Source organism: Bombina bombina, chromosome 4 (assembly GCF_027579735.1).
Source record: "Bombina bombina isolate aBomBom1 chromosome 4, aBomBom1.pri, whole genome shotgun sequence".
In the NCBI taxonomy this organism is placed as follows: Eukaryota; Metazoa; Chordata; class Amphibia; order Anura; family Bombinatoridae; genus Bombina; species Bombina bombina.
The window spans coordinates 635,532,040-635,548,040 of NC_069502.1; the positions used below are offsets into that span (position 1 = coordinate 635,532,040).

At 39.1% G+C, this 16,001-nt stretch overlaps 1 protein-coding gene across 1 annotated transcript in view; it reads left to right on the top strand.

Moving 5' to 3' along the window:
• REPS1 (RALBP1 associated Eps domain containing 1) overlaps positions 1–16,001 on the top strand; it is a 704,997-nt gene that overhangs the window by 134,572 nt on the left and 554,424 nt on the right. The window contains 1 exon segment of the mRNA XM_053710662.1: positions 5,388–5,541. Coding sequence (XP_053566637.1) covers positions 5,388–5,541 — 154 coding nt within the window.

Here is a 16,001-nt window from a genome sequence, read left to right on the forward strand (position 1 = left end):
ATGGAAGTCTGAAAGTGTTTAACAAACACAGAGTAAAAAGCATATATTATATATCCCAAAACTGAAGTTAGCACTTGTAGTGCATTAAGAAGAATGTATATGTAGGCGTTACTCAGATTACGAATAAATAATTAAACAGGAAGGCTCTCTGAGAAGTTTGTACATATACATAAATGTTGTCTCAGTTGATCCAAAGACCCTATATGAAACATCCTGTACTACAGAGCTGATCTTGGGTACAGAGTCTTATTGACATTAACACAATATGAAACATCTACGTTAGTGCATCATAAAAAAATATAAACATGCATTCAACTTTTTAACCTAATCAGAGTCCCAGTTAATGACAAGAAAAAAGTAGTATAATAAGCAGTTTTAACTAAATTGTACGTAGCAAACCTGACCCATATGTATTAGTATCAATTGTGGGCTTAAATATACCCTAATTAATATGTGCTTTGTAAACATTCTATGTATATATATATATATATATATATATATATGAGTTTGAATATATAGAAAATAAACTAAAGCAGGGCTAGATTAAATCTTATGAGTCATAACTCTCATAATAAGCATACTGGAGTATTCTACAACCAAACAGCTGACGAATGTCAAATTGTCCCCAAATAGGAGAAACATATGTTAGGGATAAACAGAGCAGATCGTCTCAAAACTGCCATTGGGGCTGATCAAAAGGTCGTCAGATTAAGTCCTTAGATCCATCCTATAGCCTCAGAGACCTCAGCCGATGCCTTCTCTCATGCATATACGTGGTCTTATTGTGCTGAGTCTCTGAAGAGGAGGAACCATAAGTTTAAGGTGTAGGGGCTCCTGATCTGGACAAGAGCAGCTAAGAGTGTGGCATCCGTTGGCAGATCTACTAGGCATAATAGGCCAGAGCGGCGATTGTGCCGATGGGGTCTCCTCTTCTGCGGGAGAGCAACCGAGAACCTGCACTGTAACTGTGCAAATAATGCACAACAACAGAGGAACGTTAGGCATACAGACCAAACCCGGTATGGCTGCGAGGGATGATTTGGGCTCAAACAGTTGTCGTTCCCGCGAGCTCTGCGGGACCCGCTCCTGCTGTGCTAAGATGTTCCCACTTGAGAGCTAGTGAGTTTCTCTTGAGCCGGAACCAAACGGTACCAATGTACCTCCTTGTTCATGAAGCTTGGCTTGGAGTCGGGCGCCTGTCGCATCTCCGCCTTCTGTGAGGCCCATTCCGGAGATGCTGTGATGTTCAGAGCAGCGGCTAAGTGATCAGTGAGGAGCGGGTCACACCAGTCTGACGGAATGACTCCTGAGTCCTCACTGCTGCTGCACAGTAGAGAAGGCTGGGATGGCTTCACGGGTAAGTACTCCTGAGTTGCTTCTGCCTGCTTATCTCCAGAAACCTTATTAGGTAGTACGATGTCGGTTTCTCCCCTCATCACCGACATTAGTGTGTCTGAAATATCCTGAAAGCAGCTTGCCATCCGCCGGTCCAGGTCCTGTAGTAGGGTATATAGGAGCTCCTGATCTTCCTCCATATTGCAAAAAGCCCTGGGACCTGACCGGTAAAGTATCAAGACAGATGTCAGGAGTTAGGCCTCAGCAACTCGCTTCTCGTGGCGTGATGTTTTCCTCCCGAAAACACAGATATGCTTAGAGTTAGTTACCCAGATGGGCTCAGACAGGATATGCCTAGGTTGAGAACTATATAGTAATTCATCCTATAGGAAAATAGTTTTACTCTTTTGCTAAAAAATATATTTTTCTTTTAGTTTAGGCCTAGGAGCTCTAGAAAAGTGCGTCTGATGGCTCCTGCTGTTGGCTCCTCCTCCACTATTCTGCCTTTTGTTCAGCAAGGTCATTACATGTCCTCAATAGACTTACAGGATGCGTATCTTCACATTCCGATTCATCCAGACCACTGTCGGTTTCTGAGTCTCTCTTTTCTAGCAACAGCTCCAAGAAACTTTTCGAAGGTTCTCGGTGCTTTTCTATCTGTAATCAGAGAGCAGGGTATTGCAGTGTTTCCTTATTTGGACGATATCTTGGTACTGGCTCAATCTTTTCATTTAGCAGAATCTCAAACGAATCAACTTGTGTTGTTTCTTCAAAGACATGGTTGGAGGATCCATTTACCAAAGAGTTCCTTGATTCCTTAGACAAGGGTCACCTTTTTAGGTTTCCAGATAGATTCAGTGTCCATGACTCTGTCTCTAACAGACAAGAGACAAATTAAATTGGTTTCTGCCTGTCAACCTTCAGTCTCGATCATTCCCTTCAGTGGCTATGTGCATGGAAGTTTTAGGTCTCATGACTGCAGCATCGGACGCAATCCTCTTTGCTCGTTTTCATATGAGACCTCTGCAGCTTTGCATGCTAAATCAATGGTGCAGGAATTATACTCTGATATCACAGTTGATATACTTAAATCCCAACATTCAACTCTCTCTGTCCTGGTGGTTAGACCATCTTTGGATTATTCAAGGGGCCTCTTTTGTTCGTCCTGCCTGGACTGATTTCAACAGGTTGGGGAGCTGTCTGGGGGTCTCTGACAGCACAAGGAGTTTGGAATCCTCAAAGGGCGAGGTTACCAATCAGTATTTTTGAACTCTGTGCTATTTTCAGGGCTCTTCAGGCTTGGCATCTATTAAAGAGAGAATCATTAATTAGTTTTCAGACAGACAATATCACAACTGTGGCATATGTCAATCATCAAGGGGGGACTCGCAGTCCTTTAGTGATGAAAGAAGTATCTTGGATACTTTTTTGGGTGGAATCCAACTCCTGTCTAATTTCTGCGATACATATCCCAGGTGTAGACAATTGAGAAGCGGATTATCTCAGTCGTCAATCTTTACATCCATGGGGGTGGTATCTCCATCTAGATGTATTTTGTCCGATTGTACAGATGTGGGGTCTCCCCGAAATAGATCTGATGGCTTCCCATCTAAACGAGAAGCTTCCCAGGTACCTTTCCAGGTCCAGGGATCCTCAGGCGGAGATGGTGGATGCGTTAGCAGTTCCTTGGTTTTACCAACCTGCTTACATTTTTCAGCCTCTAGTTCTTCTTCCAAGGGTGATATCCAAGATCATATTGGAACAATCGCATGTGTTTCTGATAGCACCAGCATGACCTCACAGGTTTTGGTATGCAGGTCTTGTCCGGATGTCCAGTTGTCAACCTTGGCTGCTTCCTTTAAGGCCAGACCTTCTGTCTCAAGGGCCTTTTTTCCATCAGGATCTCAAATCTCTAAATTTGAGGGTATGGGAATTGAACGCTTAGTACTTAGTCGTAGAGGTTTCTCTGACTCAGTGATTAATACTAGGCTACAGGCTTGTAAGTCTTTTTCAAGGAAGATTTATTATCGGGTTTGGAAAACCTATATTTCATGGTGTTTTTCTCATAAACTCTCTTGGCATTCTTTTAGGATTCCTAGAATTTTACAGATTCTTCAGGATGGTTTGGATAAAGGTTTGTCTGCAAGTACCTTGAAGGGACAAATCTCTGCTCTTTCTGTTTTATTTCATAGAAAGATTTCTAAACTTCCTGATATTCACTGTTTTTTTCAGGCTTTGGTTCATATCAAGCCTGTTGTTAAATCATTCTCTCCTCCCTGGAGTCTTAATTTGGTTTTGAAGTGTTGTTTCTTTTGGCTATCTTTTCAGCTAGATGAGTTTCTGAATAGTCTGCTCTCTCTTGTGAGTCTCCTTTTCTGATTTTTCATCAGGATAAGGCTGTTTTGCGGACCATTTTCATTTCTTCCTAAGGTTGTGAATTCTAACAACATTAGTAGGGAAATTGTTGTTCCTTCCTTGTGTCCTAATTCCAAGAATACTCTTGAAAGATCTTTACATTCTTTGGATGTTGTAAAAGCTTTGAAATATTATGTCGAAGCTACTAAAGATTTCAGGAAGACTTCTAGTCTATTTGTTTTCTTTTCTGGTCCTAGGAAATTTCTTTGGCATCTTGGTTAAAGCTTTTGATTCACAAGGCTTATTTGGAGGCGGGATCAGTCTCCACTTCTTGGGCTTTTAAGAATGAAGCTTCGGTTGATCAGATCTGCAAAGCAGCAACTTGGTCTTCTTTGCATACATTTACTATATTTTACCATTTTTATATATTTGCTTCTTCTGAAGCAGTCTTTGGTAGAAAAGTTCTTCAGGCAGCTGTCTCAGTTTGATTCTTCTGCTTATGATTTAAGTTTTTTTTTCTTGAAATTTATGTGAAAATTGTAAGAGACTTATTTTTTTGTGGATTTAATGTTTTCAGCGGAAATAGCTGTTTTTATTTTATCCCTCCCTTTCTAGTAGTGACTCTTCTGTGGTCTCCCACATCTTGGGTATTTCTATCCCATACGTCACTAGCTCATGGACTCTTGCCAATTACATGAAAGAAAACATAATTTATGTAAGAACTTACCTGATAAATTAATATATTTCATATTGGCAAGAATCCATGAGACCCATCCTTTTTTATGATGGTTATGATTTTTGTATAAAAAGCACAATTTTATTTCCAGTTCCTCTTTTTGTATGCTTTTGTACTCCTTATTTTTTTCACCCCACTACTTGGCTATTCGTTAAACTGATTTGTGGGTGTGGTGAGGGGTGTATTTATAGGCATTTTGAGGTTTGAGAAACTTTGCCCCTCCTGGTAGGATTGTATATCCCATATGTCACTAGCTCATGGACTCTTGCCAATATGAAAGAAATGAATTTATCAGGTAAGTTCTTACATAAATTATGTTTTTTTAATAATGTGCCTAGAAAGGAACATTTTTTTTAAGGGGACACTGAACCGAAATGTTTTCTTTCATGATTCAGATAGAGCATGCAATTTTAATCAACTTTCTAATTTACTCATATTATAATTTTTTCTTTGTTCTCTTGCTATCTTTATTTGAAAATCATGAATGTAAATCTTAGCAGCCAGCCCATTTTAGTTTCAGCACCATGGATTGTGCTTGCTTATTGGAGGCTTACATTTACCCACCAAAAAGCAAGCATAACCCAGGTTCTCAACCAAAAATGCGCCGACTCCTATGCATCACATTCCTGCTTTTTAAATAATGATAGCAAGAGAACGAAGAAAAAATGATAATAGGAGTAAATTAGAAAGTTGCTTAAAATTGCATGCTCTCTGAATCATTAAAGAAATAATTTGCGTTTAGTGTCCCTTTAAGCTGGACATTAAAAAAGGTAAAAATAAATTCTTAAAAATAATGGCAATTGCTTTTTTCTACTCCTCCTTTTTTTTTTTTTTTATATATGGTGTTTTTGTTTTTTGCTTGTGGTAAGTTAGAGATTAATCATAAAGTTTTGTCATTGAATTTTTGTTATCTATTAATTGCTCTTATTTGTGTTGCTAAAATCTCCCCACACTTCATTAGGAATCAACATCTCCAGTAGCTTCCCCTCAGCAGTCTCCACCTACATCTCCTAATTCGTGGAGGAAGCACAGTCGGCATGCAAGTGGAGGCAATAATGAACGGCCTGTAACAGGCTCTGGGCCATTTTGGACACCATACAACGAAGCACAGACAGGTTTGTTTACACTGCATTGAAACATTAGATAATTTGATTTATATACAGTTTTAGTACATTTTGGGACAATCAAGTATATAATTAACCCCTTAGTGACCAGACCACTTTTCAATTTGTTGACCATCTGGGACCAAGGCTATTTTTGCATTTCTGCGATGTTTGTGTTTAACTGTAATTTTCCTCTTACTCATTTACTGTACCCACACATTATATACTGTTTTTCTCGCCATTAAATGGACTTTCTAAAGATATGATTATTTTCATCATATCTTATAATTTACTATAAAAAAAAATATAAAATATGAGGAAAAAATGAAAAAAATGCACTTTTTCTAACTTTGAGCCCCAAAATCTCTTACACATCTACAACCACCATAAAATACCAATGCTAAACAGTTTCTAAATTTTGTCCTGAGTTTATAAATACCCAATGTTTACATGTTCTTTGCTTTTTTTGCAAGTTATAGGGCAATAAGTACAAGTAGCACTTTGCTATTTCAAAACCATGTTTTTTCAAAATTGGCGATAGTTACATTGTAACACCAATATCTGTCATGAATCCCTGAATAACCCTTCAAATGTATATATTTTTTAAAAGAAGACAACCTAAGGTATTAAACTTGGGGTATTTTGACTTTTTTCATGCAACCATTTTTCCACCAATCTATGCCAAAGTTTGGGGGGGGGGGGGGGATAATTTGATTTTTTGACAAAATAGCAATTTAAGAATACATTTACTGATAATATTAAGGGTTACTGCCAAATAACACCCTCATATGTCTTCAGCAGCATCTCCTGGGTACAGTCATACCACCCATGTATAGGTGTGTCAGGTTCTCAGGGGGCTAAAAGCTCTTATTTTTAGGGAGCGCATTCCAGTTTTTCAACTTGGAATTTTCACATCGGTCATCATGCACCCATGTCCTATTTGGGACATTTCTGAAGCTGGTCAATGGAATTTACCCCCATCAAACCATATATTTTTGAAAAGTAGACACCCTAGGGTATTTCAAATGCTTGTATTTTAACAGTTTCCATGCACTAATTCAACCACCAGTCTTTGTCAAACTTTTGGGTAGTCATTTTTTTGTGTTATTTTTCACACACATTGTACTTTAGGCATGGATTCTCAGTTGCTGTTATGTGTTACTGCCAAAAAACACCTCAATATGTGTTCAACAACATCTCCTGAGTACAGTGATACCACCCATGTATAGGTGTGTTGGGTTCTCTGGGGGCTAGAAGGCCTTATTTTTAGGAAGCGCATTCCAGTTTTTCAACTTGGAATTTTCACATCGGTCATCATGCACCCATGTCCTATTTGGGACATTTCTGAAGCCGGTCAATGAAATTTACCCCCATAAAACCATATATTTTTGAGAAGTAGACCCCCTAGGGTATTTGAAATGCTGGTATTTTCACACTTTCCATGAACTTATTTAACCACCAGTCTTTGTCAAACTTTTGGGTAGTCATTTTTTTGTTATTTTTCACACACATTGTACTTTAGGCATGGATTCTCAGTTCCTGTTATGTGTTACTGCCAAAAAACACCTCAATATGTGTTCAACAACATCTCCTGAGTACAGTGATACCACCCATGTATAGGTGTGTTGGGTTCTCTGGGGGCTAGAAGGCCTTATTTTTAGGAAGCGCATTCCAGTTTTTCAACTTGGAATTTTCACATCGGTCATCATGCACCCATGTCCTATTTGGGACATTTCTGAAGCCGGTCAATGAAATTTACCCCCATAAAACCATATATTTTTGAGAAGTAGACCCCCTAGGGTATTTGAAATGCTGGTATTTTCACACTTTCCATGAACTTATTTAACCACCAGTCTTTGTCAAACTTTTGGGTAGTCATTTTTTTGTGTTATTTTTCACACACATTGTACTTTAGGCATGGATTCTCAGTTCCTGTTATGTGTTACTGCCAAAAAACACCTCAATATGTGTTCAACAACATCTCCTGAGTACAGTGATACCACCCATGTATAGGTGTGTTGGGTTCTCTGGGGGCTAGAAGGCCTTATTTTTAGGAAGCGCATTCCATTTTTTACACTTCCCATTTTCACATCCCATGCACCCATGTTCTATTTAAGACATTTCTGAAGGCGGCCAATGTAATTTACCCCCATAAAACCATATATTTTTGAAAAGTAGACATCCTAGGGTATTTCAAATGCAGGTGTTTTAACACTTTCCATACACTAATTCAACCACTAGTCTTTGTCAAACTATTGGGCATTCATTTCTTTGTGTTATTTTTCACATACATTGTACTTTAGACATGGATTCACAGCTCCTGTTATGTGTTACTACCAAAGAAGACACCAATATGTGGTCACCAACATCTCTTGAGTTCAGTGATACCACCTATGCATAGGTTTGGTGGCTTGTTTGGGCGGTGCAATGCCAAATGTCTGACATGTGTTTGTGATTTTTTTTCACATTTAATATATTTTCTTTGCCTATCGTCTTTTTTGGGGGTCTTTTAACATACCCCAATTTATTTGTTTTCCATAAATGTGATTATATTTAAAAAGTTGACCCCCCAAGGTATTATACATGGAGTGGTTTGATGACTTTGATGCAACCGTTTTAGCCCAAAAAATTGGAGAAAGTATATGGTGGTAATTTTTCAATTTTCATTGTTACAGACACATTGCTTTTTTACTATGATTTAGGAGAGACTGTTGTAAGTTATTGCAAAAGAATACTTCAGGTTGTTTTCTGCAAGGCACCCTGAGTACACCTATGCCCCCCATGCATAGGTTTGCCAGGATTTTGGGAAGGTTATGTTACATGATTTTAGTTATTAAAAATGAGAGTATTTCTTCTGATAGGCCTATCTTTAGTTTGGGGCCTATCACATACCCCACTTTTATTTATTGCATTCAAAGTGTATATTCTTTAAATGTTGACACCCCAAGGTATTGTATATGGTGTGCTTTGATGCCTTTGAAGCAACCGTTTTAGCCCAAAAAATTGGAGAAAGTATATGGTGGTAATTTTTCAATTTTCATTTTTACAGACACATTGCTTTTTGACTATGATTTAGGAGAGATTGTTGTAAGTTATTGCAAAAGAATACTTCAGGTTGTTTTCTGCAAGGCACCCTGAGTACACCTATGCCCCCCATGCATAGGTTTGCCAGGATTTTGGGAAGGTTATGTTACAATTTTATGACTTGTGATTTTAGTTATTAAAAATGAGAGTATTTCTTCTGATAGGCCTATCTTTAGTTTGGGGCCTATCGCATACCCCACTTTTATTTATTGCCATGAAAGTGTATATTTTTTAAATGTTGACACCCCAAGGTATTGTATATGGTGTGCTTTGATGCCTTTGAAGCAACCGTTTTAGCCCAAAAAATTGGAGAAAGTGTATGGTGGTAATTTTTCAATTTTCATTTTTACAGACACATTGCTTTTTGACTATAATTTAGGAGAGACTGTTGTAAGTTATTACAAAAACATACTTCAGGTTGTTTTCTGCAAGGCACCCTGAGAACACCTATGTCCCCCATGCATAGGTTTGACAGGGGTTTTGGATAAAAAAAAAAAAACAGGCCCAATTTTAGAAAAAAATAGAGTAGTGAAATGTAAAAATCTGGCACAGTAAAAGTAAAAAAAACAAAAAACATCTAACTGTAAACATAACCAAAAATATATATATATATATGTAACAGCAAATGTATTTATTTTTTTAAAAATTGACCATTGTATGGTACCGCTTGAAGCAGTCCCCAATGCAGAGTGCAGGCTGTCCAGGGCAATCAGGACAGTGATATATGGTGTCCCTTCTCTTCCCCCTCTTGGTACAGACTCTGCATTTTTTTGTGGTTTCTGCTTTGTGGCAGTAGGGGGGATTTTAAAAATAAAATGGGTAGCCCCAACTCTGCTCTCTCCCATCACCGCCCGGGGAGCAGGTGCATCATGGTACAAAATCCCCGTAATAATCTGGAGCTGAAACTGTAAAAAAGTCTTTTTAACGCTGGGGTTTGCTTTTTTGAACAACAAAAAAGCGTTGTGGGTTGCAATCTGCATTAGGTAAATTGCAACCTTTTTGTACCAGGCCCTTGTCTTCCGCATAATTAGGTAGGGCTGCAGCAGCTGATCAGCCAGATCAACCCCACCCATATGCCGGTTATAAGACTTGATGCACACTGGCTTCCTTATGATCTCAGCTCTGCCACGTACAGAAACCGCCACCGTCCTCTCTGTGTGGATGGTGGTAAGAAGGTATACATCCTTCTTGTCTCTGTACTTCAGTGCCAACAGCTCCTCTTGGCGCAGAGCTGAGGTCTCCCCCCTTCGTAGCCGGGTGCGTACAAGCTGTCCTGGGAAACCTGCGCGGTTCTTTTTAATTGTACCGCAAGCTACTGTATCAAAGCAATACAGTAGCTTGAACAAAAGGACACTTGTATAAAAATTGTCTAAGTACAAGTGATACCCTTTGTTCATTAGGGGTAATATCAGGTCCCAGACAATTTTGCCAGTGGTTCCCATATGTTCTGGGCAACCTGGAGGGTCAAGGTGGCTATCCTTTCCCTCATACACCCGGAAGGCCTGAGTATACCCAGTCTCGCTGTCACAGAGCTTATACACCTTTACCCCATATCTGGAGCGTTTGGAAGGAATATACTGCTTGAATCCCAGCCTTCCCTTATACTTCATCAGGGATTCATCAACGCATATATTCCTTCCAGGTGTATAAGCCTCTGCAAACCTGGCAGAAAAGTGGGTTATCAGGGGGCGGATTTTATACAGCCTGTCAAATTGGGGATGCTCCCTACGGGGGCACAGGGTGTTGTCGCTGAAGTGCATGAAATGCAGAATCATTTCATACCTCTTCCTCGACATAGTCTGGGAGAAAATGGGGGTAGAGCAGATGGGGCTAGTACTCCAGTAGGAGCGAATGGAGGGTTTCTTTATGATGCCCATCAGCATAGTCAATGCCCAGAATTTTTTGAATTCTGGCACATTGATGGGGGCCCATTGCTGCTTTGCCAAATATGTTCCAGGCTTTGCAGCACGGAACTGATGGGCATATAAATTAGTTTGGGCGACAATGTTCCCCAATATATCATCGCCCAGAAACACTTCCAGAAACTGCTGGGGGCTAAAACCTGCCACATCTATATTTATGCCAGCATTTGCTGTGAAGGGTGGGATATCTGGCCTCTGGAGATGAGGCGTTACCCACTCTTCAGCAGCAATGGCAGCAACACGCCTCCTTCTGGCAGGGGGGGTAGCAGGGGGGCTGGCAGGGGGGCTAGCAGCCACAGATACATCACTATCAGTTGAGACTGCATCTAGTGATGTATCTGAGCACATGGCAGGGTCAAAATTGGGGTCTGAGTCAGAAATAGAGGCATCTGACTGACGCAAGGATGGCATACGCCTCCTCAGCACTATAACTTTTCTGTGACATTTTTGTATCTGTCACAGAAAACAATTACTAAAAAAAATTAAATTAACTAAATTAATTAACTAAATTAACTAGCAAAAAAGTACAGCTATGCTACTGCCAGTGATTTATAGCGATCACTGGCAAGCTAGGGGTTAATGGCTCTGAAAATGAAATTAAATTAACTAAATGTTTCAGAAAAGAGCCTTTGGGTTTTTAAAAAATTACAACAACAAAATTAACCCCTAAAAAATGCACAGACAGCAAAAAAGTACAGCTATGTAACTGCCAGTGATTTATAGCGATCACTGGCAAGCTAGGGGTTAATGGCTCTGAAAATTAAATTAAATTATCTAAATTAATTAACTAAATTAACTAGCAAAAAAGTACAGCTATGCTACTGCCAGTGATTTATAGCGATCACTGGCAAGCTAGGGGTTAATGGCTCTGAAAATTAAATTAAATTAACTAAATGTTTCTGAAAAGAGCCTTTGGGTTTTTAAAAAATTACAACAACAAAATTAACCCCTAAAAAAAATGCACAGACAGCAAAAAAGTACAGCTATGCAACTGCCAGTGATTTATAGCGATCACTGGCAAGCTAGGGGTTAATGGCTCTGAAAATTAAATTAACTAAATTAATTAACTAAATTAACTAGCAAAAAAGTACAGCTATGCTACTGCCAGTGATTTATAGCGATCACTGGCAAGCTAGGGGTTAATGGCTCTGAAAATTAAATTAAATTAACTAAATGTTTCTGAAAAGAGCCTTTGGGTTTTTACAAAATTACAACAACAAAATTAACCCCTAAAAAAATTCACAGACAGCAAAAAAGTACAGCTATGCAACTGCCAGTGATTTATAGCGATCACTGGCAAGCTAGGGGTTAATGGCTCTGAAAATTAAATTAAATTAACTAAATGTTTCTGAAAAGAGCCTTTGGGTTTTTAAAAAATTACAACAACAAAATTAACCCCTAAAAAAATGCACAGACAGCAAAAAAGTACAGCTATGCAACTGCCAGTGATTTATAGCGATCACTGGCAAGCTAGGGGTTAATGGCTCTGAAAATTAAATAAAATTAACTAAATGTTTCTGAAAAGAGCCTTTGGGTTTTTAAAAAATTACAACAACAAAATTAACCCCTAAAAAAATGCGCAGACAGCAAAAAAGTACAGCTATGCAACTGCCAGTGATTTATAGCGATCACTGGCAAGCTAGGAGTTAATGGCTCTGAAAATTAAATTAAATTAACTAAATGTTTCTGAAAAGAGCCTTTGGGTTTTTAAAAAAAATACAACAAAATTAACCCCTAAAAAAATGCACAGACAGCAAAATGCAGCAAAAAAAAGTGCACCTATGCTACTGCCAGTGATATATAGTAATCACTGGCAAGCTAGGGGTTAATGGCTCTGAAAATTAAATTAAATTAACTAAATGTTTCTGAAAAGAGCCTTTGGGTTTTTAAAAAATTACAACAACAAAGTTAACCCCTAAAAAATGCACAGACCGCAAAATGCAGCAAAAAAAAAAGTGCACCTATGTTACTGCCAGTGATATATAGTGATCACTGGCAAGCTAGGGGTTAATGGCTCTGAAAAGAGCCTTTGGTTCTATATTTTTTAACAAATAAAAGAAATAAATCTCTCTCTCTGCTAAATACAGGTCTCTCTCTCTCTCTCCAACAAAATGGCAAGTGAGGAGAGGGAGGGAGATCCACACTGATCATAGTCAATATTTACAAATATTGACATGATCAGACAAATGGGGTATTTTATTATTATTTTTTTTTTTAGGGTGCGAGGCTCAGATTGCGTGACCCTAGCTTGCCCCTATGATGATGCAGGCTAGGGACACCCCCAGAGGCCCCATGATGCACTGGGCATCGCCATCTTGGATGCCTAGTGAAGGGGGAGGGGGGGGGCTATTTAGGGGTTTTTTTTTGTTTTGTTTTTTTTTACTTTTATTTTACAAATATCTAAGTGCCTCGACCCACGAGGCACTTAGCACACAAGCAGAGCATCGGAAGCGTGTCCGATCGCTTCCGATGCTCTGAAACACTGCCGCGCTCCACGTGGAGCGAAACCGGAAGTGATCACTCGTGGGGGAGTGATCAATCCGGTCCCGGCACTCGGGAACAGTATTGCAGGATGCCTAGACCTCAAGGCAAGCCTGCAATACTGTTAGAGCAGCTGGAAGTGATTTCGATCGCTTCCAGTGCTCTGTTAAACCGACGACGTATGCCATACGTCCTCGGTCGTTAAGTGCTTTTTTTTTTTAGGACGTATGGCATACGTCGTCGGTCGTTAAGGGGTTAAGCTAATTTAACAACTACTTGTATGAGTCATTCCAAATGAAATCAACTTTATTATTTTTTTTTTATTTTATTTTGCCTCACCGTTTTGATTTTTCCGAAAATTGGGTAGTGCTTTCTATCATAATATTTTTTTTTAAAAATGTTCCCCTGAGATATTGGTATTTACTTGTTGCAAAGGTAGCATACAATTGCCTTTTCAGGGCATTTTTGGATTGCCCATCATTTCTTTGTCTATAAAAGCTATACAGCTCCACATGGTTTCTTTGGAGAGCTCATTATCTGTTCTTTTATTTAATTTTTAAGTTCTGTGATTTGTTGAGCGTTTGTTACTCTATGGCTGTCTAAATATGACTAAATGAACCTCTATTTCTTTAGTAAGGTGGTCAGAGTCCATGAGTTCATTACTTATGGGAATTCAGTTCCTAGCCACTAGGAGGAGACAAATATTCTCAAAACTACTAGAGTTTACTATCCCTCTCACCTCACTGATAAACCAGTTTTATAGCCTCCCAAGAAGTCTGAAGAATTTAGTTGCTCTAGATTCTTAGTAGAGAGGGGTCCTCAGACTGATTTGAGGCTTTTTTTTTCCCTTCACGGAGCTGCTACAGAAAGACAGTGGGAAGATATGAGTATAGGGTATTCACACAATTACTTCTGGTTTAGGAGTTGGTCACAAACCTTGCACGTGTTGCAGGAACTGGTCCCCTAGCCTCCTCCTGTTGGTTTAATTGACATACTCCTTACACTAGTATGCTGCTGTGATGTACACAGCACTGGATGGGCTTTCTACTGAGAACTATGACTGCATGGGATAAATTCAATAGAGTAAGTACATTTTTATTCTTTGCACTCACATAACCCGCAGGCTATCATAAGGTACACACATCTTCTGTGCTTCATAACCAATGGACATAGTAAAGGATTAAAGGGATAGTAAACCCAAATTTTTTCTTTCATGATTCGGATAGAGCATGCAATTTTAAGCAACTTTCTAATTTACTCCTATTATCAACTTTTCTTTGTTTTCTTGCTATCTTTATTTGAAAAGGTAGGAATGAACGCTTTGGTGCCGGCCTATTTTTTAAGTACCCCGGATAGGGCTTACTGATTGGTGCCTGCATTTAGCCTTCCAATCAGCAAGCGCAACCCAGGTTCTCAACCTAAAATGGGCCAGCTCCAAAGCTTTTGTTCCTGCTTTCTTCAACTAAAGATAGCAAGAGAACGAATAAAAATTGATAATAGAAGTACATTAGAAAGATGGTTAAAATTGCATGCTCTATCCAAATCATTAAAGAAATACTTTGGGTTTAGTATCCCTTTAAAGGTTTGCTTTACACCTCCTCTTCTATTAACTATACATAGTTTATGTGCTTTATATGAAGGGATTTGACTGAGGGGTTCACCACTACACAAAGTTTATTTTTATTTCTCCAACATTGGTGTGTCCGGTCCACGGCGTCATCCTTACTTGTGGGATATTCTCTTCCCCAACAGGAAATGTCAGAGAGTCCCAGCAAAGCTGGTCACATGATCCCTCCTAGGCTCCGCCCACCCCAGTCATTCTCTTTGCCGTTGCGCAGGCAACATCTCCACGGAGATGGTTAAGAGTTTTTTGGTGTTTAAATGTAGTTTTTATTCTTCTATCAAGTGTTTGTTATTTTAAAATAGTGCTGGTATGTACTATTTACTCTGAAACAGAAAGGGATGAAGATTTCTGTTTGTAAGAGGAAGATGATTTTAGCAGACAGTAACTAAAATCGATTGCTGTTAACACACAGGACTGTTGAGATGAAGTAACTTCAGTTGGGGGAAACAGTTAGCAGACTTTTCTGCTTAAGGTATGACTAGCCATATTTCTAACAAGACCATGTAATGCTGGAAGGCTGTCATTTCCCCTCATGGGGACCGGTAAGCCATTTTATTAGTCAAACATAAAAGAATAAAGGGCTTAAAAAAGGGCTTAAAAACTGGTAGACATTTTTATGGGCTAAAACGATTGCTTTATTGGGGCATATTATGCAGATTCTAGCTAATAATTGGCATTATAATCTTGGGGAACGTTTAAAAAACGGCAGGCACTGTGTTGGACACCTTTCTCCTGTTAAGTGTGGTCAGTCCACGGGTCATCATTACTTCTGGGATATTATCTCCTCCCCTACAGGAAGTGCAAGAGGATTCACCCAGCAGAGCTGCTATATAGCTCCTCCCCCCTACGTCACCTCCAGTCATTCTCTTGCACCCAACGAATAGATAGGATGTGTGAGAGGACTGTGGTGATTTAATTAGTTTATTACCTTCAATCAAAAGTTTGTTATTTTATAATAGCACCGGAGTGTGTTATTCATTCTCTGGTAGAATTTGAAGAAGAATCTACCTGAGTTTTTTCTATGATTTTAGCCGGAGTAGTTAAGATCATATTGCTGTTTCTCGGCCATCTGAGGAGAGGTAAACTTCAGATCAGGGGACAGCGGGCAGATTAATCTGCAAAGAGGTATGTAGCAGTTTGTTATTTTCTGACATGGAATTGATGAGAAAATCCTGCCATACCGTTATAATATAAACTCAGCCTTAAATGCAGTAGATGTAGCTGGTATCAGGCTGTCATGTATGTATATTTTACACTTCAGTATTCTGGGGAATGGTACTTCACTGGATTTATACTGTATGCATAGTCTTAACCTAATTTGCAGGGACTTGCAATAGGTTTTAAATATCAATTAATTTATT